This window comes from Corvus kubaryi, unplaced genomic scaffold (assembly GCF_017639235.1).
Source record: "Corvus kubaryi isolate FWS band 111438036 unplaced genomic scaffold, C.kubaryi_AGA036_p1.0 37357, whole genome shotgun sequence".
NCBI classification, from domain to species: Eukaryota; Metazoa; Chordata; class Aves; order Passeriformes; family Corvidae; genus Corvus; species Corvus kubaryi.
In genome coordinates, this window is record NW_024581117.1 from 4,102,895 (window position 1) to 4,122,906 (window position 20,012).

General features: G+C 38.4%; 1 protein-coding gene and 1 long non-coding RNA gene across 5 annotated transcripts in view; one reads left to right on the forward strand and one right to left on the reverse strand.

Moving 5' to 3' along the window:
* TUT7 (terminal uridylyl transferase 7) overlaps positions 1-14,184 on the forward strand; it is a 34,918-nt gene extending 20,734 nt beyond the window's left edge. For 2 of the 4 annotated variants that reach the window (XM_042033227.1, XM_042033228.1), the window contains exons 17-29: positions 502-559; positions 1,253-1,356; positions 2,336-2,425; positions 2,515-2,628; positions 2,737-2,814; positions 4,069-4,246; positions 5,140-5,187; positions 5,307-5,398; positions 5,932-6,047; positions 9,152-9,471; positions 11,207-11,283; positions 11,453-11,516; positions 13,143-14,184. In XM_042033227.1, coding sequence (XP_041889161.1) covers positions 502-559; positions 1,253-1,356; positions 2,336-2,425; positions 2,515-2,628; positions 2,737-2,814; positions 4,069-4,246; positions 5,140-5,187; positions 5,307-5,398; positions 5,932-6,047; positions 9,152-9,471; positions 11,207-11,283; positions 11,453-11,516; positions 13,143-13,210 — 1,407 coding nt within the window. In that variant the 3' untranslated portion in view covers positions 13,211-14,184. Of the gene's footprint in view, positions 1-501; positions 560-1,252; positions 1,357-2,335; positions 2,426-2,514; positions 2,629-2,736; positions 2,815-4,068; positions 4,247-5,139; positions 5,188-5,306; positions 5,399-5,931; positions 6,048-9,151; positions 9,472-11,206; positions 11,284-11,452; positions 11,517-13,066 lie in introns of all 4 variants that reach the window. The other 2 variants (XM_042033229.1, XM_042033230.1) reach the window with 2 other exon arrangements.
* A 4,989-nt stretch (positions 14,185-19,173) lies between these two features.
* On the reverse strand, positions 19,174-20,006 carry LOC121667182. Its single transcript, XR_006016946.1, has 2 exons — positions 19,694-20,006; positions 19,174-19,551 (listed from the first exon to the last, which is right to left on the reverse strand). It is a non-coding gene; the product is annotated as an uncharacterized LOC121667182 (long non-coding RNA).
* Positions 20,007-20,012: the final 6 nt, after the last annotated feature.

Genomic DNA, 20,012 nt, shown 5'->3' on the forward strand with positions numbered 1-20,012 from the left:
GTTGAGAAGACTTTGGTTTTATGGTTGAATAAATGCAAAATTTTCTTATATCGTGTATCTAGTGTAACAAATTAATTATTTTGTAAAAGCTTTTAATATCAGAAGAAAATACTAAGGCATCACTAAGTCAGATTATTTTGGGGTGTTTTCTGTTGGTTTAGGCATGTGTCTAAGAATAAAGTAGCCAGTTTTCTCCTGAATTCTGCATTTCTAGCTTTATTAGTGCAGATAAGTAACATTTTTTATTGCATAAAAAACTAGGAATGGGAACAAAATGGCAGAGCACATCAGTCTCCTTTCATGCCTAATATCAGTTTCTTAAAAGTTTTCATTATCAACTGTTGATTTTACATGTGCTATTTTGAAACAATTTCTTGTATTCACATAATTCTGTATGAAACATTCAGTTATACAGCTTTAAGCTTAATGGCACATAATAAAAGGTTTGCCTAAAATACTTGCAGCAGATACATCTTTCACCTTTTTTTCTTAATGTCTTAGGGACTTGACTGCATCAGAATTATTGAAGATTTAGCAAAAGTTCTCAAGAAACAGTCAGGTAACTTTCTGGAAAATTAAAATAAGTGATTCTGGTTTTGTTACTTCATTTGCTGTAGTGACAACGTTCTGGGGCACTGTAGATGAAAGTCGTTAAGATACAAATATATCAAAGACCTTATGTTGGTAAGAGTGAGGTTAAATATTGTGAACATTTGGATTCATTTTTGTTTGTATATGTAGATCTTCGAGGTTATAATGTTAAAGGACCACATCTGAACTGGACAGATAGTATATTTACTAAGACTTGAGGCTTCAATTTAGTAATTATGTATTTGTATGTTCAGTGCACAGTAAGTTGATAGTAAAAGATACTCTGATACGAGTCTGCAATGTGAATCCTGCTTTTTCTACAAGAAATCATGAATTTTATAGTGCTCATTTTGGTGTATCTCCAATGAATTGTAATGAACTATCATTTTTCTCTTAAGCTTAATTCTCTATAAAGAGATTCTATACTCTTATTTAGACTGATCTTCATTTTTTGAGGGGGCTAAACATACATTTAGATAAATTATATTTAGCAGACTGATCATGTTTGACAAATTGCTAAAATCCCTGTTAAACCATAACTGAAATACAAACTTGGTGTCAACTAAGATTTAATTTGTAGCCTTTTTGCTGCAGTTGGAAGTTATTTGATACTGTGTAGGACTGTATTGTAGCCATTTAGTAATAAAACATTTCATCCTAGGTTTAAGAAATGTCTTGCCTATAACAACTGCTAAAGTCCCAATTGTCAAATTTTTCCATGTCAGAAGTGGTCTTGAAGTAGACATCAGTTTATATAATACTCTGGTAAGGTTATCTCCTTTTTTATTTTATGTTGTGTAACAAAAAACTGAGGATCTGTTTCTTGAAACTGAACTGATTGTTTGGATGAGATTCAATAATCAACTGTTTCCAATTACAGTTTTATATTTACAGTTTTATATTTCAAAGACACCTTTTTCATTTTGCTTGTTTGACTATGAGTGGAGTCAGCTGCACAGTTGTGACTTTAGAGTTGTCATTTTCCTAAGAAAATTTATTAGTTCTTCAGTAATAGTAAGAAATAGTGTTTAAGTATTTTAAGTCTTTCTTAAATGAGCTTTTTCACACTCCACTTAGCATCATGGCTCTTGCCTAGCCTTGAGACCTGAAAATAGTGGTTTTGAACCCAGCTTGCCTAAACTGTAACATATTAGAATTAACAAAAAAAACCCCAAACAATTCACGTGTTCTTGGCCAAACATTTTAAAAACAGGTTTTGTTTATTTCAATGTCTCTAAACTTCAAAACCCTGTTGCTTGAAACAGCAAAGAAAAGTTAAGTCTTAGAGACAATTTTTAAACTTTCTGAAGATTTTTTTGTGAGCTCACAGGGAGTCTTGAGGAAGATACCTCAACCACTAAGTGTGAAAGTTCTCTCCTTGAAGTTGTGCATCTCTATATGTCCGTTGGCAGCTCTTACAGATCCAGACTGAAATCTCTTGGTTCAAGTAATTACCTTCTAACAAATAGTTTGAAACCATAGTAGGAGATTAATGCTTCTTGTTTTGAAGTATTGTTCTGTGAATGCTGCTTTGTACCACTTCCACACAGATTAAGGAAGTTGATCGGCTTTTAACAGAGAGGTGATAACCTCATTGTTGAATGCTTCCTTTCTCAATATGTATTCCTACTATGTAGGGCTTCACATATGCATTTCTTGAGTTTTTGTTTTTCATGTTTTCAGCTTATTGCCTTCGTAACTTCAGAGCTCCTTTATTTTCTACATTACTTCCTTATTTCTGTAGGCCTTGCATAACACCAGACTTCTGTCATCATATGCAGCTATTGATCCTAGAGTAAAATATCTGTGTTACACAATGAAAGTCTTTACAAAGGTAAGTGTATTTCAGACATTCTAGAAGCAGTAGCTCCTGCAGCAAGGAATGATCACCATGAAAGATAAAAATCATGTTTCTTTTTCTAGATGTGTGACATTGGAGATGCATCTCGAGGTAGCCTGTCATCTTATGCATATACTCTTATGGTGCTTTATTTTCTTCAACAGAGAAATCCACCAGTCATCCCTGTTCTTCAAGAGGTAAAGTATATCAGAAAGAAACAAGTAACTGTATGCAGTATTGATCAGAAGAATGTCAGTGCTGAATATGAAAGGCTCTTCTAATGAGTTCTAATATTATTCTTTCAGATCTACAAAGAACCAAAAAAGCCTGAAATTTTAGTTGATGGCTGGAACGTATATTTCTTTGATAAGATAGAGGAGTTGGTGAGTAAATCAGACTAATTGGAAAAGGTGTTACCTGTAGCTTGGCAAATAAATAGAAATTCCTTCTAAAGACATTGTTCCCAAATATAAAGGTTGAGTATTGTGGTTTAACCCCAGCTGGCAACTTAGCACCGCATAGCCACTCTCTCATTCCCCCTGCCCCCTCCCTGGTAGGAAGGCGAATAAAAAAAAAAAAAAGAAAAAAGTAACATTTGTGGGTTGAAATAAAAACACTTTATTAATTGAAACAAAATAAAATAATAATCCTCATACTTCTAATTATTACAATGATGATAATAATAATAGTAGTAGCAGTAGTAGTAGTAATGGTGGTAATTAAAAGAGAGAGAGAGGACTAAAAGGCAAGAGAAACAAGAAAGGCCCAATACAACTGCTCAGCAGCTGCTGACTGATGCCCAGCCCATCCCTCAGCAGCAGTCAGTACCTCCTGGCCAGTTCCCCCCAGTTTATATACCGGGCATGACGTTCTGTGGTATGGAATATCCCTTTGGGCAGTTCAGGTCAGCTGTCCTGGTACTGCTCCCTCCCAGCTTCTTGTGCACCTGCCAGAGCATGGGAAACTGCAAAGTCCTTGACTTAGGGACCTTTAGTTGCTGAGCAGCAACTAAAATATCAGTGGTTTATCAATGTTACCAACATTATTCTTAGACTAAATCCGCAACACAGACTATACCAGCTACTAAGAACAAAATTAACTCTATCCCAGAGCAAATACAGGAATGGAAGTGGAGTAGCTGCTGTTTTGAAAATCCCATTCCTGTGTTGTAAAGCTTTTAGAATATGGTTGGTTGTAATTCATCTGTGAAAAAATAAACTCCAAAATCTGACAAAATAGATCAGAAAATTATTTTAAGGTGTTAAGGATGATTAATTGTTCTTTATGTCACTCTGGGTGAAGATAACTCTTATCACTTGTATATCTGGTCATATCTGGTTAATTCCATTGAATAATTTTGTTTTATACAACTCATGAAGTGAATTAATAATTTTTTTTTAAGAGGCAAAACCTAATGCCAAAAGTTCTATTAATTGTCTGCTTTTGTTGTTAATAGGATAAAAAATATAGCATTTAAAACCAATATTGGATTATCAATACCAATTACGAAAGGAAGTATTCTAGTGTAACTTCATTGTTTTTCTGTATAAAATAAATCATGAAAATATATTATGGAAATTATGAAAATCATTCTGCTTAATGTAATACTGGATGTAACAATATTTTTGTCATTTTAGTCAGTTGTTTGGCCAGACTGTGGGAAAAACACTGAGTCTGTTGGGCAACTGTGGCTGGGACTTCTCCGATTCTACACAGAAGAATTTGATTTTAAAGAGCATGTCATCTGCATTAGGAGAAAAAGTCTGCTTACAACTTTCAAGAAGCAGTGGACCTCCAAATATATTGTAATTGAAGGTAAAAGCATATGAAGTACAGGAATATACAGAACTTCTTTAGCATGAAAATTCTGCTTTTTCACAAGGCTTATTTATTTTCTATTACTAGATTATAAATTGTTACTTGCTCATGTTTTGAAATCATCACAAAATTGCCATTGAGTTTCAGTAGTGCTAAAAATTATTCATAAGGGTTTGGGGTTTTTTTTGCATAGCAAACCTCATATTTTTTATTATGAAGTAAAAGGCAGAAAAACAAATTTAACAAAATATTTTGGCTGTAGATACAAAAATGCTGCTAGCAAGGATTTTCTTGGTATTTTCTAAGCCCATGAGAGACTTTTCTCTCTCACAGAAGAGGTAGCAGGATATGTGAACAACCAAGCCACCTGCAACCTTGAAAAATCTTGTTTATGGTATAGTAGAAAAATATTTTGACAAGGGATGTTTTAGGATTTTAGCCAATCACCCCAAGGGGTGGCTGATCCTTTGTCCAATTAGACTATGAAGAAAAAAGTCTATAAAAGGGTTTGTAAAATAATTAAATCAATCAATCTTGCTGCACAATTCCTGCCTGCTGGATCTTCTCTACTCCTCCTCCCTACAGCTGCAGGACACGGTGATATACCCTAAGGCCTAGGCCTGCGGTAATATTTGGCGAAGAAATTAACTATAATGCCATTGAGGTTTTTCAAAAATACTAAGTTTAGCTGAGCCCATATTTACTTAATAAATTTAACTTTGTGTATGATTATGCTGTTAAGTATCACTGTGATCACTGACAGAGAAAATTCAGTGACATATATTTTAGAAATGTTCTGTAAACTGTTTTCTGGCCATTTCATTTTCATGGAAAGAATTCTACTCTCTTGCCTGCGCACTGAGGAATGCCTGTCATGTTTTCTTCTACAGATCCCTTTGATTTGAACCACAATCTTGGAGCTGGATTGTCAAGAAAAAGTAAGTCATCTGTTAACAATTTCAGTTACAAAGTGAAGACCTTGTCTTGGATCTTATTTTACATTCTGGTTTGATATTTAGATGATGATTTCAGTTTGAGTTTTTTTTTTCTTCCACAGTGACAAATTTTATAATGAAGGCTTTTATCAATGGCAGAAGGGTATTTGGTACCCCTGTAAAAATATTTCCTAAAGAATACCCATCAAAAATGGTAAGTTCCTTCTAAGAGGAGTATGTGTGTGCTCTTTGGCATAAAACTTAGCCTTTGCAGTAGTATGGTTACACTCACTTTAAGCTCTTTCTCTTAAATTGCCACACTACTCTAAAAGTCTTCATGGGAGTTACTGCTGAGTACCATTTTAATGTCATTTGCGTGTAAAATATGTTGGTATACAGAAGACTAGTCAAGTCAGAGTTTCATTGTACAGATTTATGTATTTTAATCCGAATCAAAACCAGCTTAGCATTTCTTAAAACTGCAGTTTTTTATAAAAGAGTATGCACACCTGGTGGTTAGTAGGCTGCCTGTCAAAAAAGAGGTCAGTGGCCAGTTAATTCATTAGGTCTTCCAGGGTTCAGCTACAGACCCCAAGTTTATTCTTTTCTGTAACTCTTACTGCTTTTCTGTAACTCTTACATTGCTGTTTTAACACTTTTGTATCTGTCTTGATTTCCAAGTGTTTGTATTTTCATTTTTAAATTATTTAAATGATTTTTAAATTATTAATGTGATTTCTTCTATAGGAGTACTTTTTTGATCCTGAGATACTAACCGAAGGAGAATTGGCACCAAATGATAGATGCTGCAGAACTTGTGGTAAAATTGGCCATTTCATGAAAGATTGTCCCATGAGACGAAAGTGAGTATAGTACTGGCATCTGTGTGTAATTTTTTTTCCTCAGATTTGTTTAGGAAAGATTAGGATAGTAATGCTGAAACAAAACGTCTGTGTGCTGCAGATTATTTCCTGAACTTAAATTAAAATGTATCAGTACCTGTTTTGGTGGTGGTGGATGGTGTTGCTGTAGAACTGTTAATTTAAGGTATCAGTGTTGACTCTCCACTTCATTTTACAGGAAGGGAGTAGTCAACGAGAATCTAAATACTCAGCAGAGCTGAATAACTGTGTGCTGTGAAAAGCACTCATGGATGCAATTTTATTTTTATTTATTTAATAGCTTCTACTACCAGAATTATGTTTCTCCTAGCAAGACACAATTTTGTCAAGTTCACAGAATCATACAATTTCTATCAAAAGCAAGGCAAGAATGTCACAGCATTACTTTTTGTAAGCACACATGTATGAGAACAATGTCCTGTTTTACATCCAAGAGAATACCTCTCTACCTGAATAGCCACATCCAACATTCAATGACTTTCTTCTTGCAGCAAATGAATGGCTAAATGGCTTTTGCTGCTCTTCCTCTTATGAAATGTCTAAACTTAAAACTCATCCTTTAATTTTGTTTTCTATTTAAGACAAAGCTCTTTTAAAGACTTCATGTCTGTAAATGCTGACTTTCTGGCGGGGGAAGCCATGCAGACAGTCAGTGTGATTGGTAATGCAAGCTTCGTTTATTGGCAATACAGAGGCGCTTATAATAGTATTGAGTACAAGCTTATCAGTTCTTTAATTAGTTTAAACTTATAAAAGCGCATTCTTACTTCTACATAATTGGGTTAGATAAAAGACTACATTTGGCAAGCTTCTATTATTTATGTTTTGACTTGAGAGATCAAAAATCTTCCTCCCTTCTCATGGTCAGTATATCTTATCAGCACAGGACTGTACCTCCTAAAAACTCCCTTTTGGTTCTCAGGCCTGTTTCTCACACAGGCATTTTCTCATGGAGGCTTTTTCTCATGCAGGCTTTTGCTTGTACAGTTCTGTTATTGATTTGTACCCTTTATCAGTGATCCCTGTCCCTGATCCTCTAACCATTCTCCAACATATAAAGTAGTGAAATCATGAATTATGCTCACTTGTAAGGTGGATGGAAAAACCTAACTATTGTTTAGTATCTATTTATGTTAAAAGCTGTCATTAAAAATCATTTGCACTTGCCTGTAACTAAGTAAAAAAAAAAGCTACTAACATCATGTTGGATGAAGTGGCTGTTCCACTACACATTAGATATTTGTGAACTTACATTGTTGATTCTGCTAATTTAGACATTTACTCAACTTTTAAAAATGCAGTAGCTGACGATAGTTTGAAATTAAAGAGTGCTGAAGATGGTGTGAAAGTCTGCTCAAGGTCTAAACTGCTGTCTTACCTCTATGGATTTTTAGTCTTGCATCCTGAAGTGAAACACCAGTTCACTGCACATACTCAGCTACGTTCTGTACAACATTAGAGGAAATGTAAATGGGATTATGCATCTAAGAACAGAAATGCCCTATGGGGTATAATCACTGATACGTTTAAGTGCTCTGTTCAGCCATTCATTGCAAAAGGGAATGCTGTCTCTGAAGGGCAAACCAGTTATTTTCTGCAATCTCTTCTCATGCATTCCCTCAGCATCTGCAGTTGCTGTATAAAAGATGTTAGAGCACATACCTGCCCTGCTCTGGTAATGCTCACTTGTGGACTGGACTTGTTTATGATTTTGTCCTTTTAGGTTCTTTTTTCCTGAATCTGATTCTCCTGGTTTCTGTAACAGTCTTCTATGGCAACCAGTTCCATAAGTGTTCTGACTGATGTGTAAAATAGTACTTTCCTGTATTTGTTTAAAGCTAATCTTAGTGATCTAATAACTTGCTGAGTGTGCACTTAATCCATTTGTCAATGTCCCTAACAAAGATGTTAAATAATATTGGTCCCAGTACAGACCCCTGAGGAACACCGTTCATCACTGGTGTTCACATGGACATCAAGACAGTGACCACAATGCTTGAAGTGCAACTATCCATCCAATTCCTTATCCACTGCGGGGTGCCCCTATCAAATCCATGTCTTTCCATTTTAGAGACAAGGATGTTGTGTAAGACAGTGTCAGATGCTTTGCAGAAGTCCAGCTACATGATGTCAGTCACTCTTTCCTTACCAAACATTTCTATAACCATCTTATAGAAAGCTACCAGATTTTTCAGGCATGATTTGCTCTTACTGAAGGCATGTTGGCTGTCACCAGTTGCCTCTCTGTTTTCCATGTGCCTTAGCATAGTTTCCAGGAGGGTCTGCTCCATAATCTTAGCAGGCAGAGGTGAGACTGACCAGCCTATAGCTCCCCAGGTCTTCCTTTTATGCCTTTTTTTTTAAAAAAGAAGCTGACCTTGAAGCTCATGCCATTCTTTTGCCCTTCATTCAGTTTTGTGAAGTGTTTTCCAAGTTTTTAGCCATTAGCAATGCATCCAACTTGCCAGAGGAGCCTGGTACCATCTTCAGACTTGGAGGTTTCACTCCTGTCTCTTTCCCTAGTCATGTATAAAGCTGTTAGATGAAACAAATCTGACAGTGGTAGTGTTTCTTCACTGCTAGACCTTTAAGTCACATAGAATTTTAGAAGCTTCTGGCAGTAGAAGAGACTTCTAGAGTGAATATGCACAGTTTCAGAAGGAAGGAACTGAGTTCTGGTTGAATTGTACAAATAAAAAAACAACCCAGAACTATAGCCCTATTTTTTTTGTACTTTGTTAGCATTTTGCTTGGTGTTTCTTCTCTTCCATTGTCTGCAACTTGAGCAGTCAGATTTTCAGTTGTTCTTATATTTTTTGAGTTACAATTATTAGGATTTAGGACTGCATTGTCATCTAATTGTAAAGTTAAATTATTAAATATTTGTTACATCAGTGTAGCACTGTTTGGTAGGAGAGTCAAAAGGAAAGGTATGGCAATTCATTTATTCCACTGAAGAATTACTTTGTCTAAGGACAGCACATGGGTTTTTGATTTGGCTTTTTATTGATTCTGGGTATGAATGTAAGGCTTCTGAATTCTGCAGCACTTTTCTGCTCCTGCAGGCTAAGACGGCGTCGTGATTATGAAGGTGCACAAAGGTATGGAGAAATCAAGGAGAAAAGAAGCAAAGAGGACAAAGAAATGCAGAATAAACCAACAGAAAAGGAGAACTCAATCAAGGAGGGAAAGTTGCACCTACATACACCTCAGAAGAGGAAACTAGCAAAGGTAATAGTGGAAACTGGAAGAGAGAAGACTCCCAGGCAATCAGCAGAGAAATGGAAGCGTCCAGAAGAGAGAGACTTAAGAGAAAAACGTTGTTTTATCTGTGGAAGAGAAGGTCATATTAGAAAGGAATGCCCACAATATAAAGGAGTTGCCGGTAAGAAACTGATCAAGCTGAGTAGTTTAAACTTATGGTGTTCTTCGGTATTTTTAACATGACTGACTAACAGATAAGGTTTTTGCACCATGTAAATGTCGGGTTGTTTTTTTTAATGTAGTCACATTTAATGATTTTCCCTTCATCTTCACCTTCCTTTCAGAAATTTGCTGTATCCTAGGGGATTTGGCATGGTTTCTCTTAGCAGATAAGATATTTGTAATTAAAAGGGTATAAGTATCAATTATATTGAAATTCCTTCCATTGTCATCACAGTATATGAGCTTGCCAACATTTCAAAGTACAGCCTCTCTTCCAGTTCATCATAATTGCAACAAAAGCTAACATTACAGCTCTTCACATTACCTAAACCAGAATGATTGTATACAACCCTAAAGTTGATATGAAAAGTGTACAGATTTGCTCAGATAGAATTTTGTGAATAAAATAAAGAACGCTTCTGACAAGTCAGCAGTTGGAGGGATACAGGAATTCACCTCATAGATCCTGATTGACAGATCTGAATGAAATATTTCTAAGCAAAAGAGTTTAATTATCTAAGTCATCCCTCAAATAAGATGGATTGCTCATAGTTTGTGTTCCAAAGGAATATCTTTCTAAGATAAAACTCAGACTTAAGACAATATGTGGTACTTGTAATTAGCTTCCAAAGGAACAAAATAACACTGTTTCCCTGTAGGTTAACCTGGGTGTGTTTAAATTCAGGCTGGAAAAAATTTGTTTTACAGATTACTAATGACTTGACCTCTTAAAGGAACAGACAGGAGTCTTTTATATAAACATATTTTACAAACCAGCTTTTCTCTACTTGAAAAAATATCCTGTCTGCCTTAGATGAGGAAACTCTTCATAATCGGATGCATTTAGAGGAAGAGGGCATAAGACTGTGTTAAAATACTGGAAGAGGGAGGAAAATGGGGCAGGTATATTCAGAATTGTGAATATATTTAGAAGTATTCTTACTTTGATAGACCACTAGAAGTATTGGATGGACAGAGAAGTTGATTAAAAATTGAAGCCATGCGTCATTCAGCTTCTGACCTTTTGAAGGTGTATGTCAAGTCTAAATTTAACTTTAGAGTTTATCTTTGACCTTTTCTCACTGAACTTCTCTTCCAACCATTCTGTTCGCCGTGGTACTGCGTGTGCTAAGGTGGAGGGGAATATGCCTGACTGTTTCATAGTCAATGATATTTAACATTCATTGTATGAGAACTGTACTTAGGCTTCACAGTATATATGTCTAAACTAATAAATTCTGAAGTAGGTGTTTTTATTAGTATGTTTGAATTTGAAAGAATTGCTGTAGGTTGGGCTTTGTCTTTTATTGCTTGCTTAGTGCCTGAAGTGTTCTCTCTAGTTGAATAAAGTACTATGAACAAATGGATCAAAGAGTTCAGACTTCACTCTTTGCTGCATATTGTGAGAATACGGACACTTCGCTTATCACCTTATCTTCATTCATCCTAAATTCCCTGTCGCCTGCTGATTCTGGAAGAGAATACAAAGCTTAATTTATTGTAGTTTCCTAGCTTAGATGTATGTCACCACATTATGCCAGTTTTCAGTGTTATAAAACTGAGGAAAATAACAATGTCCTACATTCTACATTTTCTGATTCTAGATAGCAAATATTTTGGTATTTTTCTGTCTTATGATAACCGAAATAGAAATTAGTTTGCAATTAGCAACTCCTTTTTATGATTTTTTTCAGGTGGCTCAAAACCGGAAGTGTTGTGCGGGTCCCCTTCTTTACCCAGTGCTGTCAAACATGCTGGTAGATTAAATCAGGTAAACACCAAGTGTCACTTTTGTTTCATCTTTTACTTTTTATATGTTTTAAAGTCCATGTAAAGTAATTAAGAACAGCTTTACTTTAGTTTTCAAGGAAAACCTTTTATGTTGTGAAATGGAATACTTCAGTTTTCTTGGTTCATTGATGTGTGTATGTTTTTTATAGGGAGTGCTTATGCATGAAGAAAAAAAGAAACAAAAAGGAAAAGTATTTTTGAGTCCCCAGTCAGGTTTGTGTATCTTCAGTTCAATTCATAAACTATATGTAAAAGCCTGGCCAGGTGGGCAAGGGAGGGGATTCTGCCCCTCTGCTCTGCTGAGACCCCACCTGCAGTGCTGCATCCAGCTCTGGGGTGCCAGCACAGGAAGGACATGGACCTGTGAGAGTGAGTCCAGAGGAGGCTTACCAAGATGATTAGAGGGATGGAGCACCTCTCCTATGGAGAGGCTGAGAGGGTTGGGGCCATTCAGCCTGGAGAAAAGAAGGCTTCGGGAAGACTGTGTTGGCCTTTCAGTTCTAAAAAAGGGCCTGTAGGAAAAGTGGAAACAAACTTCTTAGCAGGGACTGTTGTGATAAAACCTGGGGTAATGGTTTAAAACTGAAAGAGGGTCAGTTTACATTAGATTAAAGAAAAAAGTTTTTTACAATGAGGATGGCGAAACATGGGCACAGGTTGCCCAGAGAGGTGGTGGATGCCCCATCCCTGAAAACATCCAAGGTCAGGTTGGATGTGGCTCTGAGCAACCTGATCTAGTGGAAAATGTCCCTGCTCATGGCAGGAGGGTTGGACTAAATGATCCTTAACACAAATTATTCTAGAATTGTATGATCCTTCATCAGTCCTTACAGGAATTTTACCTAATTTGCTGAACACAGTGGCAGCTTGAACAGGCTGAAGCCACCTATGTTTTTTAATCTGGAAAAGTGTACAATTTTTGAGTTTTTATTTGGAAGCAAAACTTGGGCACAACAATTCTGTGCCTTTATATCATTGACTCTGGTTGATTTATTTTGCAGAACGGTATGGTGGAGTTGTATCAATCTCTTCTGTTTCAGCTTACATGGGGTTTTCTGATTCTTCAGGAACATGGAATCCTTTCTTGTGAGGGTTCCTTGCAGTAATTGTCTAGAATTATATACAATAAACTTAAGAGAAATTATCAAACCACATCCTTAGTGTGAGCTGCCAAAATGCAAACTAGTTAAAATTACATTTGAAAGTAGCAGTGAGATTGTATTATAAAGGCCTTTATGTACTTTTTCTGAATCAGAGATGATTTGCTTTAAATGTGTGATTAACAATGTAGCTTCCTTTCAGTAATTTCACACTCTTATTAGCAATGAAGTACAGTACAATGAATATTTTTAGAATGGCTGCTTTTTTTAAAATTAGAATTTCTAGTACAACTCTTCAAACCTTTCAGCAGCATGGGTGTATAATACACTAATCTCTCTGCAGTTGGAGGGGGACCAAATTAGTTTTCTGAAGTTTGTAAAGATTTGACTGCAATTAAGTATCTCAAACTGAATTATCTGTTTTGTTGGGAAGACATATTTGGTTTTTTGTCTTCACTGCAAGGCTTTTTCAAGTCTAAGTTTGGGGATTTTTTAACACAAAGTGATTTGTCATTAGGTGTTTAGTTGAACAAAATGCTGGTTTTTGATTTTGTATTTTATTATTTTCTACTGTCCTTCAGCAGGTAATGCTCTTAAGTTGATCTCTATGTCCTTTGATTCTAGTTTGATTTGATAGTAATTTTCTCCTGTCTTTTGTTTCAGTTGGTTTATGTCTTTTTTGGAGGAAAAAAAAAAGCAAATACCTTTAAAGCATGATGCTTTCTTCCTCCCAATTTAGGCAGCCTTTCCAATAAATACATGACTCAGGGAAAAGCCTCACAGAAGAGGACCCAGCAAGAATCATGAGGGATATTAAGCACTGGTAAACTGCAACGCAGGCCCATCATTCACTTACAAGAAATGTCTTTGGCTAAAGCATCTGAATTCACGGGACAGCAGCATAGACAACCTTCAGCTTAAGTTCAATGAAAATATGGGTGTTTTATTTTAAATTGTTAGTACAAACAACTGTGGATTTTAATACGCACCCCTGCTCTTTAATAGATTGTTTGAGGATTTTAATAGAAAGCCATGATGTTTTGTATTTGTTTACTAGGTAAATCATTTAGAAAAGGGCAGGTACTAAAAATGGACTGTTTTCAGGGTTTTGTTGTTCCACCTGACGATTTTAAACTGCACTAAAACTATGTGCTAGCCAAATAAATTATATTTTCTTCAAAAATGAATTTTAGAAGGAGCAAATGATATTTATTAATGTTGATTGTTTACTGAATCCTCATGTAAGTGTTTGAAATGTTTGTAGACTGCTACGTTCTTTTTTATTTCTCTAGAGAACTGAAAACATAGACGCTAGTCATCATATGTAAAACAGTCTCTGGACAAGCAGTGCCACTGAGATTTTGTGGGGTTGTTTTCTGTTCTGTGATTTTATGGGAGTTCATTTGCTGCTGTGCTCATGTTCAGGAAGAAAGAAAGAAAGACTAGGAAACAGGTCAGTCCTGTTTTGTTGCTGCTAAGAATCTTTTTCAAGGCCTTGGGGATACAGACAAAAATGCTTTAAGAAATAGAGGTATTATATTTGGCAATTGGGGAAAAATACATGTCCGTTTTCATAGAATGTGAAGAGGATCCTTGTACCAGTCAAGAATTTACATTCTTTAGTAATAGGCACTTGAGCTTTACTTGAAGTCCTTCCAGAGGTGGTAATGTACCATCTTATCTTGTTCAGAAAAGAATTAGTTACATGTTAAAATTGTTAATTGTTAAAATTGTTAATTTATGAATCTGAAATAAATTTTAAAAAAAAAGTGAAAATCAGACTTAAGTTTCTGTATTTTTTCCTGAGGTTGTAGTTTTCAATATTCCTGACATAAATGTAGAATTAATGATAACTTACTATAATTATCTTGATTTTGACTATCATGTTCAATATTTTTTTCCCTATCAATCTATTTTTATGGAAGTTGAAAGCTAGAATTGCTGAAGTGGTCTTAGGGAACTAGGATCCTGTTTTCGTGTTCATCCATCTGAAGCCAGCTATCTGTGGACTTCTAGATATGTTGCTTTCACACATAATTTCTTCTGTGTCCTTTGCCAAAGACATACTATATTTTTGCTTTATTTAGCTTTCTGTTCAGAGTTACTTCCAGTTTTGCTGGTGGGAATGAAGTGTATAAACCTCTTCTGAACCAGGTGCATACTCTGTCCTCCTAATGATATGGAGAGACACACAGTTGTTCATTCATGCTGCCTTTTTTATTAGAAAAAAGTGCTGTCATCATATTTCACAAGAATTTCACGTGCTTTTGACGTCCGAGTTTCCAAAGTTGGAATATGTTTTATGCTGTGAATAGTAAGTTATCAGGGCTGAGAAATTGAGAAAGATGAAGTTGTTTCAGGTCTGCAGCACAGTTAACTGTCTTAAACAGGTAAGTCAACCCCATTTAGCTATTTAACTGCTAGATCACACACATCCATTTTCCCTAATGTAATTTTTCTGGTGAGGTTTGTTTCATAGCTGTATTTAAAACTGTTTCCCCATCTGTTAAAATTCTACTTAAACTTACTTATTGCACAGCAATTTCTTTTATAAACATCATCACGTTTTTATAAGAACTACAGAAGCCACATAAAAAATTACCTTCACTAATAAGTTTTCATGGCTTGAAATAGCTGCATAGGAGTTCCCTAGCATGGAAAGTTGTTGGCTTTTTCTTCCATACTGATGAATTATCAATATTTCTTGTTACTTGCTTGAACTAGTTAGATTTAAAACAGATTTTTCCATTTATCTTCTCTGAGGGAAGGCTAATGTTCAAGCCCATGCTCAGTCTTCCATGCTGAGATTGATTCAGCAGACACGGGACTAAGGAGTGATGCTTGGAAGCATCCTGAGGAAAGAGAAAGTAAAGCTCTTTGTGCCTGCATGATAGAGTGTTACTGATGACAGTGGCGTTAGTTGCATTCGTACATGAACTTCCCCCCTTCAAGAGTACTGACTTCAGCCCAGTAGTTCATTTAAATCCCCCCAAGTAGGAGTGTTTTGTTGAGATTGCATGCTCAAGGTGCATGAATTGTGTGTGATACACTTTTTGTAGCTAAAGAAAATGCAACTTTCTTTATAACCTGCTTTCTTTTAACCTGCTATCTTTATATTTGAGGTAGTAGTGCTTCAGTAAAGTGTAGTGGCATAATTATGTGTAGTGGTTTGGTCCAAAATACTCATAACTGTTTATCTTCTGTGAGATAAGAATTAGGAGAGACAGAAAGCAGGCACCAAACTTGAAAGAATATAAAGAAGTTTATTAACAGACCTAAAAGAAGGGGGAAAAAAAATACACCACCTTCAGAACTCTCCCCCCCCCCCCCCCCACCTTCCTCCCTTCTCCCACTGACAAGGTAAAAAGACAACCCTTCAGATGTTCAGTCAGTTTACCACTGCCATAATAACCTTGTTCAGTCCATTTAGAAAGAGAAGTCTCTTCTTGCTCATGCTATGAAAACATTATCACAACGAGACAGCCGCCCACTTCCAAATATTGTTCAGTCCATTTAGGAAGAGGAGTCTCTCTGCTCACGTGTGAGTTCTTTCCCCCGACTTGCAGCTTTTCCCGCAACTGCTTTCGAGGGTCCACTCTTGAAATTTTTTGGGGTACAATTTTAAGGTTGAGCCGTTCAGAAGCAAGAACAGAGGCCGTTCTCCTTCCCTGGGAGCAAAGGGTCTTCATCATCTTCATCGTTAGGACTATCTCTGGGAGCATCTCTAGGAACTGAGGTTTCTCCTTTCCCATTTGGAGCAGAAGTCCTCATCGCTTCCATCTCTCCCTGTCCAAACTTCTCATGAAATTACAGCTGCGTCAGCATCTGCCTATCTCAGCACAGGTGCTTTTGCTCACAAGTAAAAGTTGAACACTCCACCCCCCATATCTTCATGAAATTACAACTGGATACTCTGATATATCATAGCTTCACAACAGACTTTCAGCTTTAAGCATCTCCTCTTTCTCTTCCCTCAGGTTTTCAGCTCTTCACAGCAATAAAAGGGTTAATCTCACCTCGGCCTTGCAGCTGGAATGTTGCTTATCGAAGTGGAGAGGGGGGAGAGCCGAGCCGCTCCGGCTGCTCACAGCCAGGCAGTGGGGGGGGTTCCATGGCTGGAACAGGCCCACGGCTCCAGGATGGCCGTGGCCCGGCCCGGCCTGGCCCAAGCAGGGCCTGGCCGGGCCCGCTGGCCCCCACACGGGGCCCGCAGCCACCTGTGCCAGCGCCGGAAACGAGAGAGAGCTTGGGGGGGAGTTTGTCTATTCTTAAGTGTGGATCACAGAGGCGGTCACAACTTTAAGTGGCTCAAAGAATTGTCCATATTCAAACTGGCCAGCTGATAGGTCCTGTCAGGTCCCAGAGGAAGCTGTAAGCACCCCTTGGCAAGGACATCCCTTCCGGGACTATGCTTGCTAACCCATGACATCATGTAAAAAACACATCTGCACACTTTCTGCCAAGCTCTCCAGAACTACTAAGCCCAGAATCGGGGAGCTGAAGTAACTGAGGTCATGAGACTGAAATGTGTTTCTTGTGCTTGGACTTCATAAACACGGATTTAAAGTATTACCTAGCATATTTAAGGATGCTGGAATGTGGAAATGAAAAACAGGTACTTGTTTTCCTTCTGGCATAGCCATAATTCAAAGTAATGGCATGAGTCTCCCTGTACCAAGGCTATTGGGGTTTCTTGCACGTGAAGTCACTGCAGCCACCAGGAGCTGGGGAATGGCAGTGCAGTTCACCCAGCAGCTTTCAAGCTCTCCTCCCATGATGCCTCTGCAGGGATTGAGAAGGGCAGCTGACCACTGCACAGCCATCCTCTCACCTGGCCCCAGCAGGGCATAAGCCTGGAAGAAGGGGCAGGATCCTGGTCAGTAGGAGAGCAGACACAATGCATTGTCTGTGATGGATCATAGCAGTCACTGGTTCCAGGTCCTGTGCACTTCACTCAGGGATTTGTCCAAACTGGATCACTCTGCACATGGGTTTTGCCTGCTGAGCCAAAGCTGGCTATGGAATAGCCATATGCTTTGTTATTTTAAAATTCTTGCCTGTGTGACAGTCAATAAATACTCACATTCACATTTTATAGGTGGGACACTATGTACTCGTGGGCCTCTGTTGTTCCCTAGTGTGGGAAAATGCTTGGGGATAAAAAGATAACGGTATGGAAATTATAGAGGAAAATAGGGTTGCTACCCCCTGCATGGAACAGGGCCAGCATACCTGACTTCCCACTCACTTGTACATGCTGAAGAAGGGTGGAGTAGAGTACATTGTAGCCAGGCTCTTGCAGAGGATGGAACTTCAAGCTCCTTTCTGGCTGATAAGCTGCACAGGAGCTGAAAACCAAGGGAGATAAAGGAAGATGTGCTGTTGTCGAACTGATGCCTTAAGAGGCCTCCTAGAAACAGAGACTAGACAGGAGTGAGGGAATAAAAGACGTATTTATTTGAAAGGCCTTCAAAGGTACACCCCAGGAAGCCTGAAGCCATTCTCAAAATGGACCCCAAGACGGACCCCAGGTCACGAGTTCTTCACCCTTTTATGGGTTTGGTTCATTTGCATAGCAGGGTTAATTCTCAAATTAAAGCTTCAGTTTTCCCCTCAGTTTGCCCCCCCCCCTTCGTGGCTCTTTGGTTTATACTTTTGGCCTAGGACAGTCGTGGTGTCCTTGGAATGCAGGGTGGGAGAGGCTTTGTTATGTCTACCTAGTATGAGAGAGCAGAAATTAACAGGCTACAAGAAACTTCAGAGTTACACACCAAGCAGTACAGAATTTGAAAAATATAAAAGTTAAAACCTAAGGCATCAGAATCAGCAACTGTGGTTGTGAAAAACGAGGTTCACTCTCCTGTTAGAATTTAAAGAGTTTAATATAAAGACAATAAGAGACACATAAAATAAAGCAAAGGGATAATGACCGGGTGCCTTGGCGCTCTGCCAAGAGCACACCTGATGCTCGAGGTGAGTCCTTTTTATACCATTTTTACTGTCTGTTCTCTATTCATATTAAAACTTTTCCAGGAACTGTTCTGCATGGCCACTCCTTGGGTCCGCCTTTTTAGAGCATGCGTAGTCTTCGGCCTTGTGGTTTTATTTCTTTTGATTCTTGGGGTTGGGCCCGCTAGGTAAGAGTCGATGGTAGGGTGGATCTCTTAATTCTCCAGACAGTTAGGGCTGATTGCAGCTTTGGGCCTCTTTGCCTCCCGGGCAGAGCGGTGATAAGGGCTCTCGGACCCTCCTGGCCGCCCGTTCTCCAGGCGGAGCAGCCTTTGGGCCCTTTTGTTCTCTGGACAAAGTGTTGATTAGCAGCTCCTTGGACCTCATCCTCTGCTCCCTTGGAGGTTATCTTACTTGCTCACACTTGCTAACATTCTTGCTAAAACGAGAGAAAACTACATCCACACAGCAAAAAGCATTTCTAATATTATATAATATCTACCTTAATACTTTGCGAGAAGCCAATACTATAATATATGTTTATACCAGTGGTGAAATCACTCTCCTTAGGCTGACACATTAAGTGTACTGAGATATCCCCCCCGCCAATGTACAGCCACCCTTCACTGAATAAGCTGTATGACTAGAGCCACTCAAGCTCCATTTAAACATAAGAAAATAGTACAAAAGTGAATTCAGAAGGGTGAGAAGTTAGGAAAGACTCCATTGTAACTTCTGGAATCAGTTGACAGGCTCAACCTCTCTTCAGTCCCATGGGGACAACTATTGGGTAAGAACAGTGTTCTGTGAGTGCTAAATGCTTGTCTTGTCTTTTGTTAGGGATTAGAGCTTTTTAGTATATTGCTTTGAATTAATATATTGTTTTGAATATGTTTTTGCAGTCAGCTACTATCACCATCAATCCTTGAACCTTAACACGTCAGAATTCTAGGCTGCATCCACAGCAGCAGGGCCAGGGAGGGGATTCTGTCCCTTTGCTCTGCTCTGGTGAGACCTCAACACTGCATCCAGGACATGGAACTGCGGGAGTGTGTGGCCTCCTCTGCACTAAGTTGATAGGACTGCAGCCACCACCCTTATGAAGACAGGCTGAGAAGGTTGTCTGGAGATCTCATGGCAACCTTCCAGTATCTGGAGGGGGCCTACAGGGAAGCTGGAGACAGACTCTTCATCAGGAACTGTAGTGATAAAAACAAGGGGGAAATTTAGACAGGTATTAAGAAGAAATTCGTTACTGCGAGGGAGGTGGGGCACTGGAACGGCTTACCCAGGGAAGTTCTGGATGTGTTCAGGGCCAGTTTGGGTAAGGCCTTTACAAACCTGGTCTAGTGGGAGGTGTCCCTGCCCACGGCAAACGGTGGGACTAGACGATCTTTAAGCTCCATTCCAATCCCTTAACACTCTAAATCAATAAACACTGTTATTCCGTAACCTGTTGACTTGACCCTTCAAGGGCGCCGACAGACTAATCAATTATTAAAGGATTTCAGAAAAACCTCTCCTTTCCACCTGACACCTGGGCCGCTGTTTTGGCGCGGCCTCCGCGAAGGACAGGGCGTCCTGGTCGCCTTTGCTGCTTATCTCGGCGTGCAGCCCCGCTGCCTGCGGAGCCGCGCCCGCCCTCAGCGGGGCCGGGGCC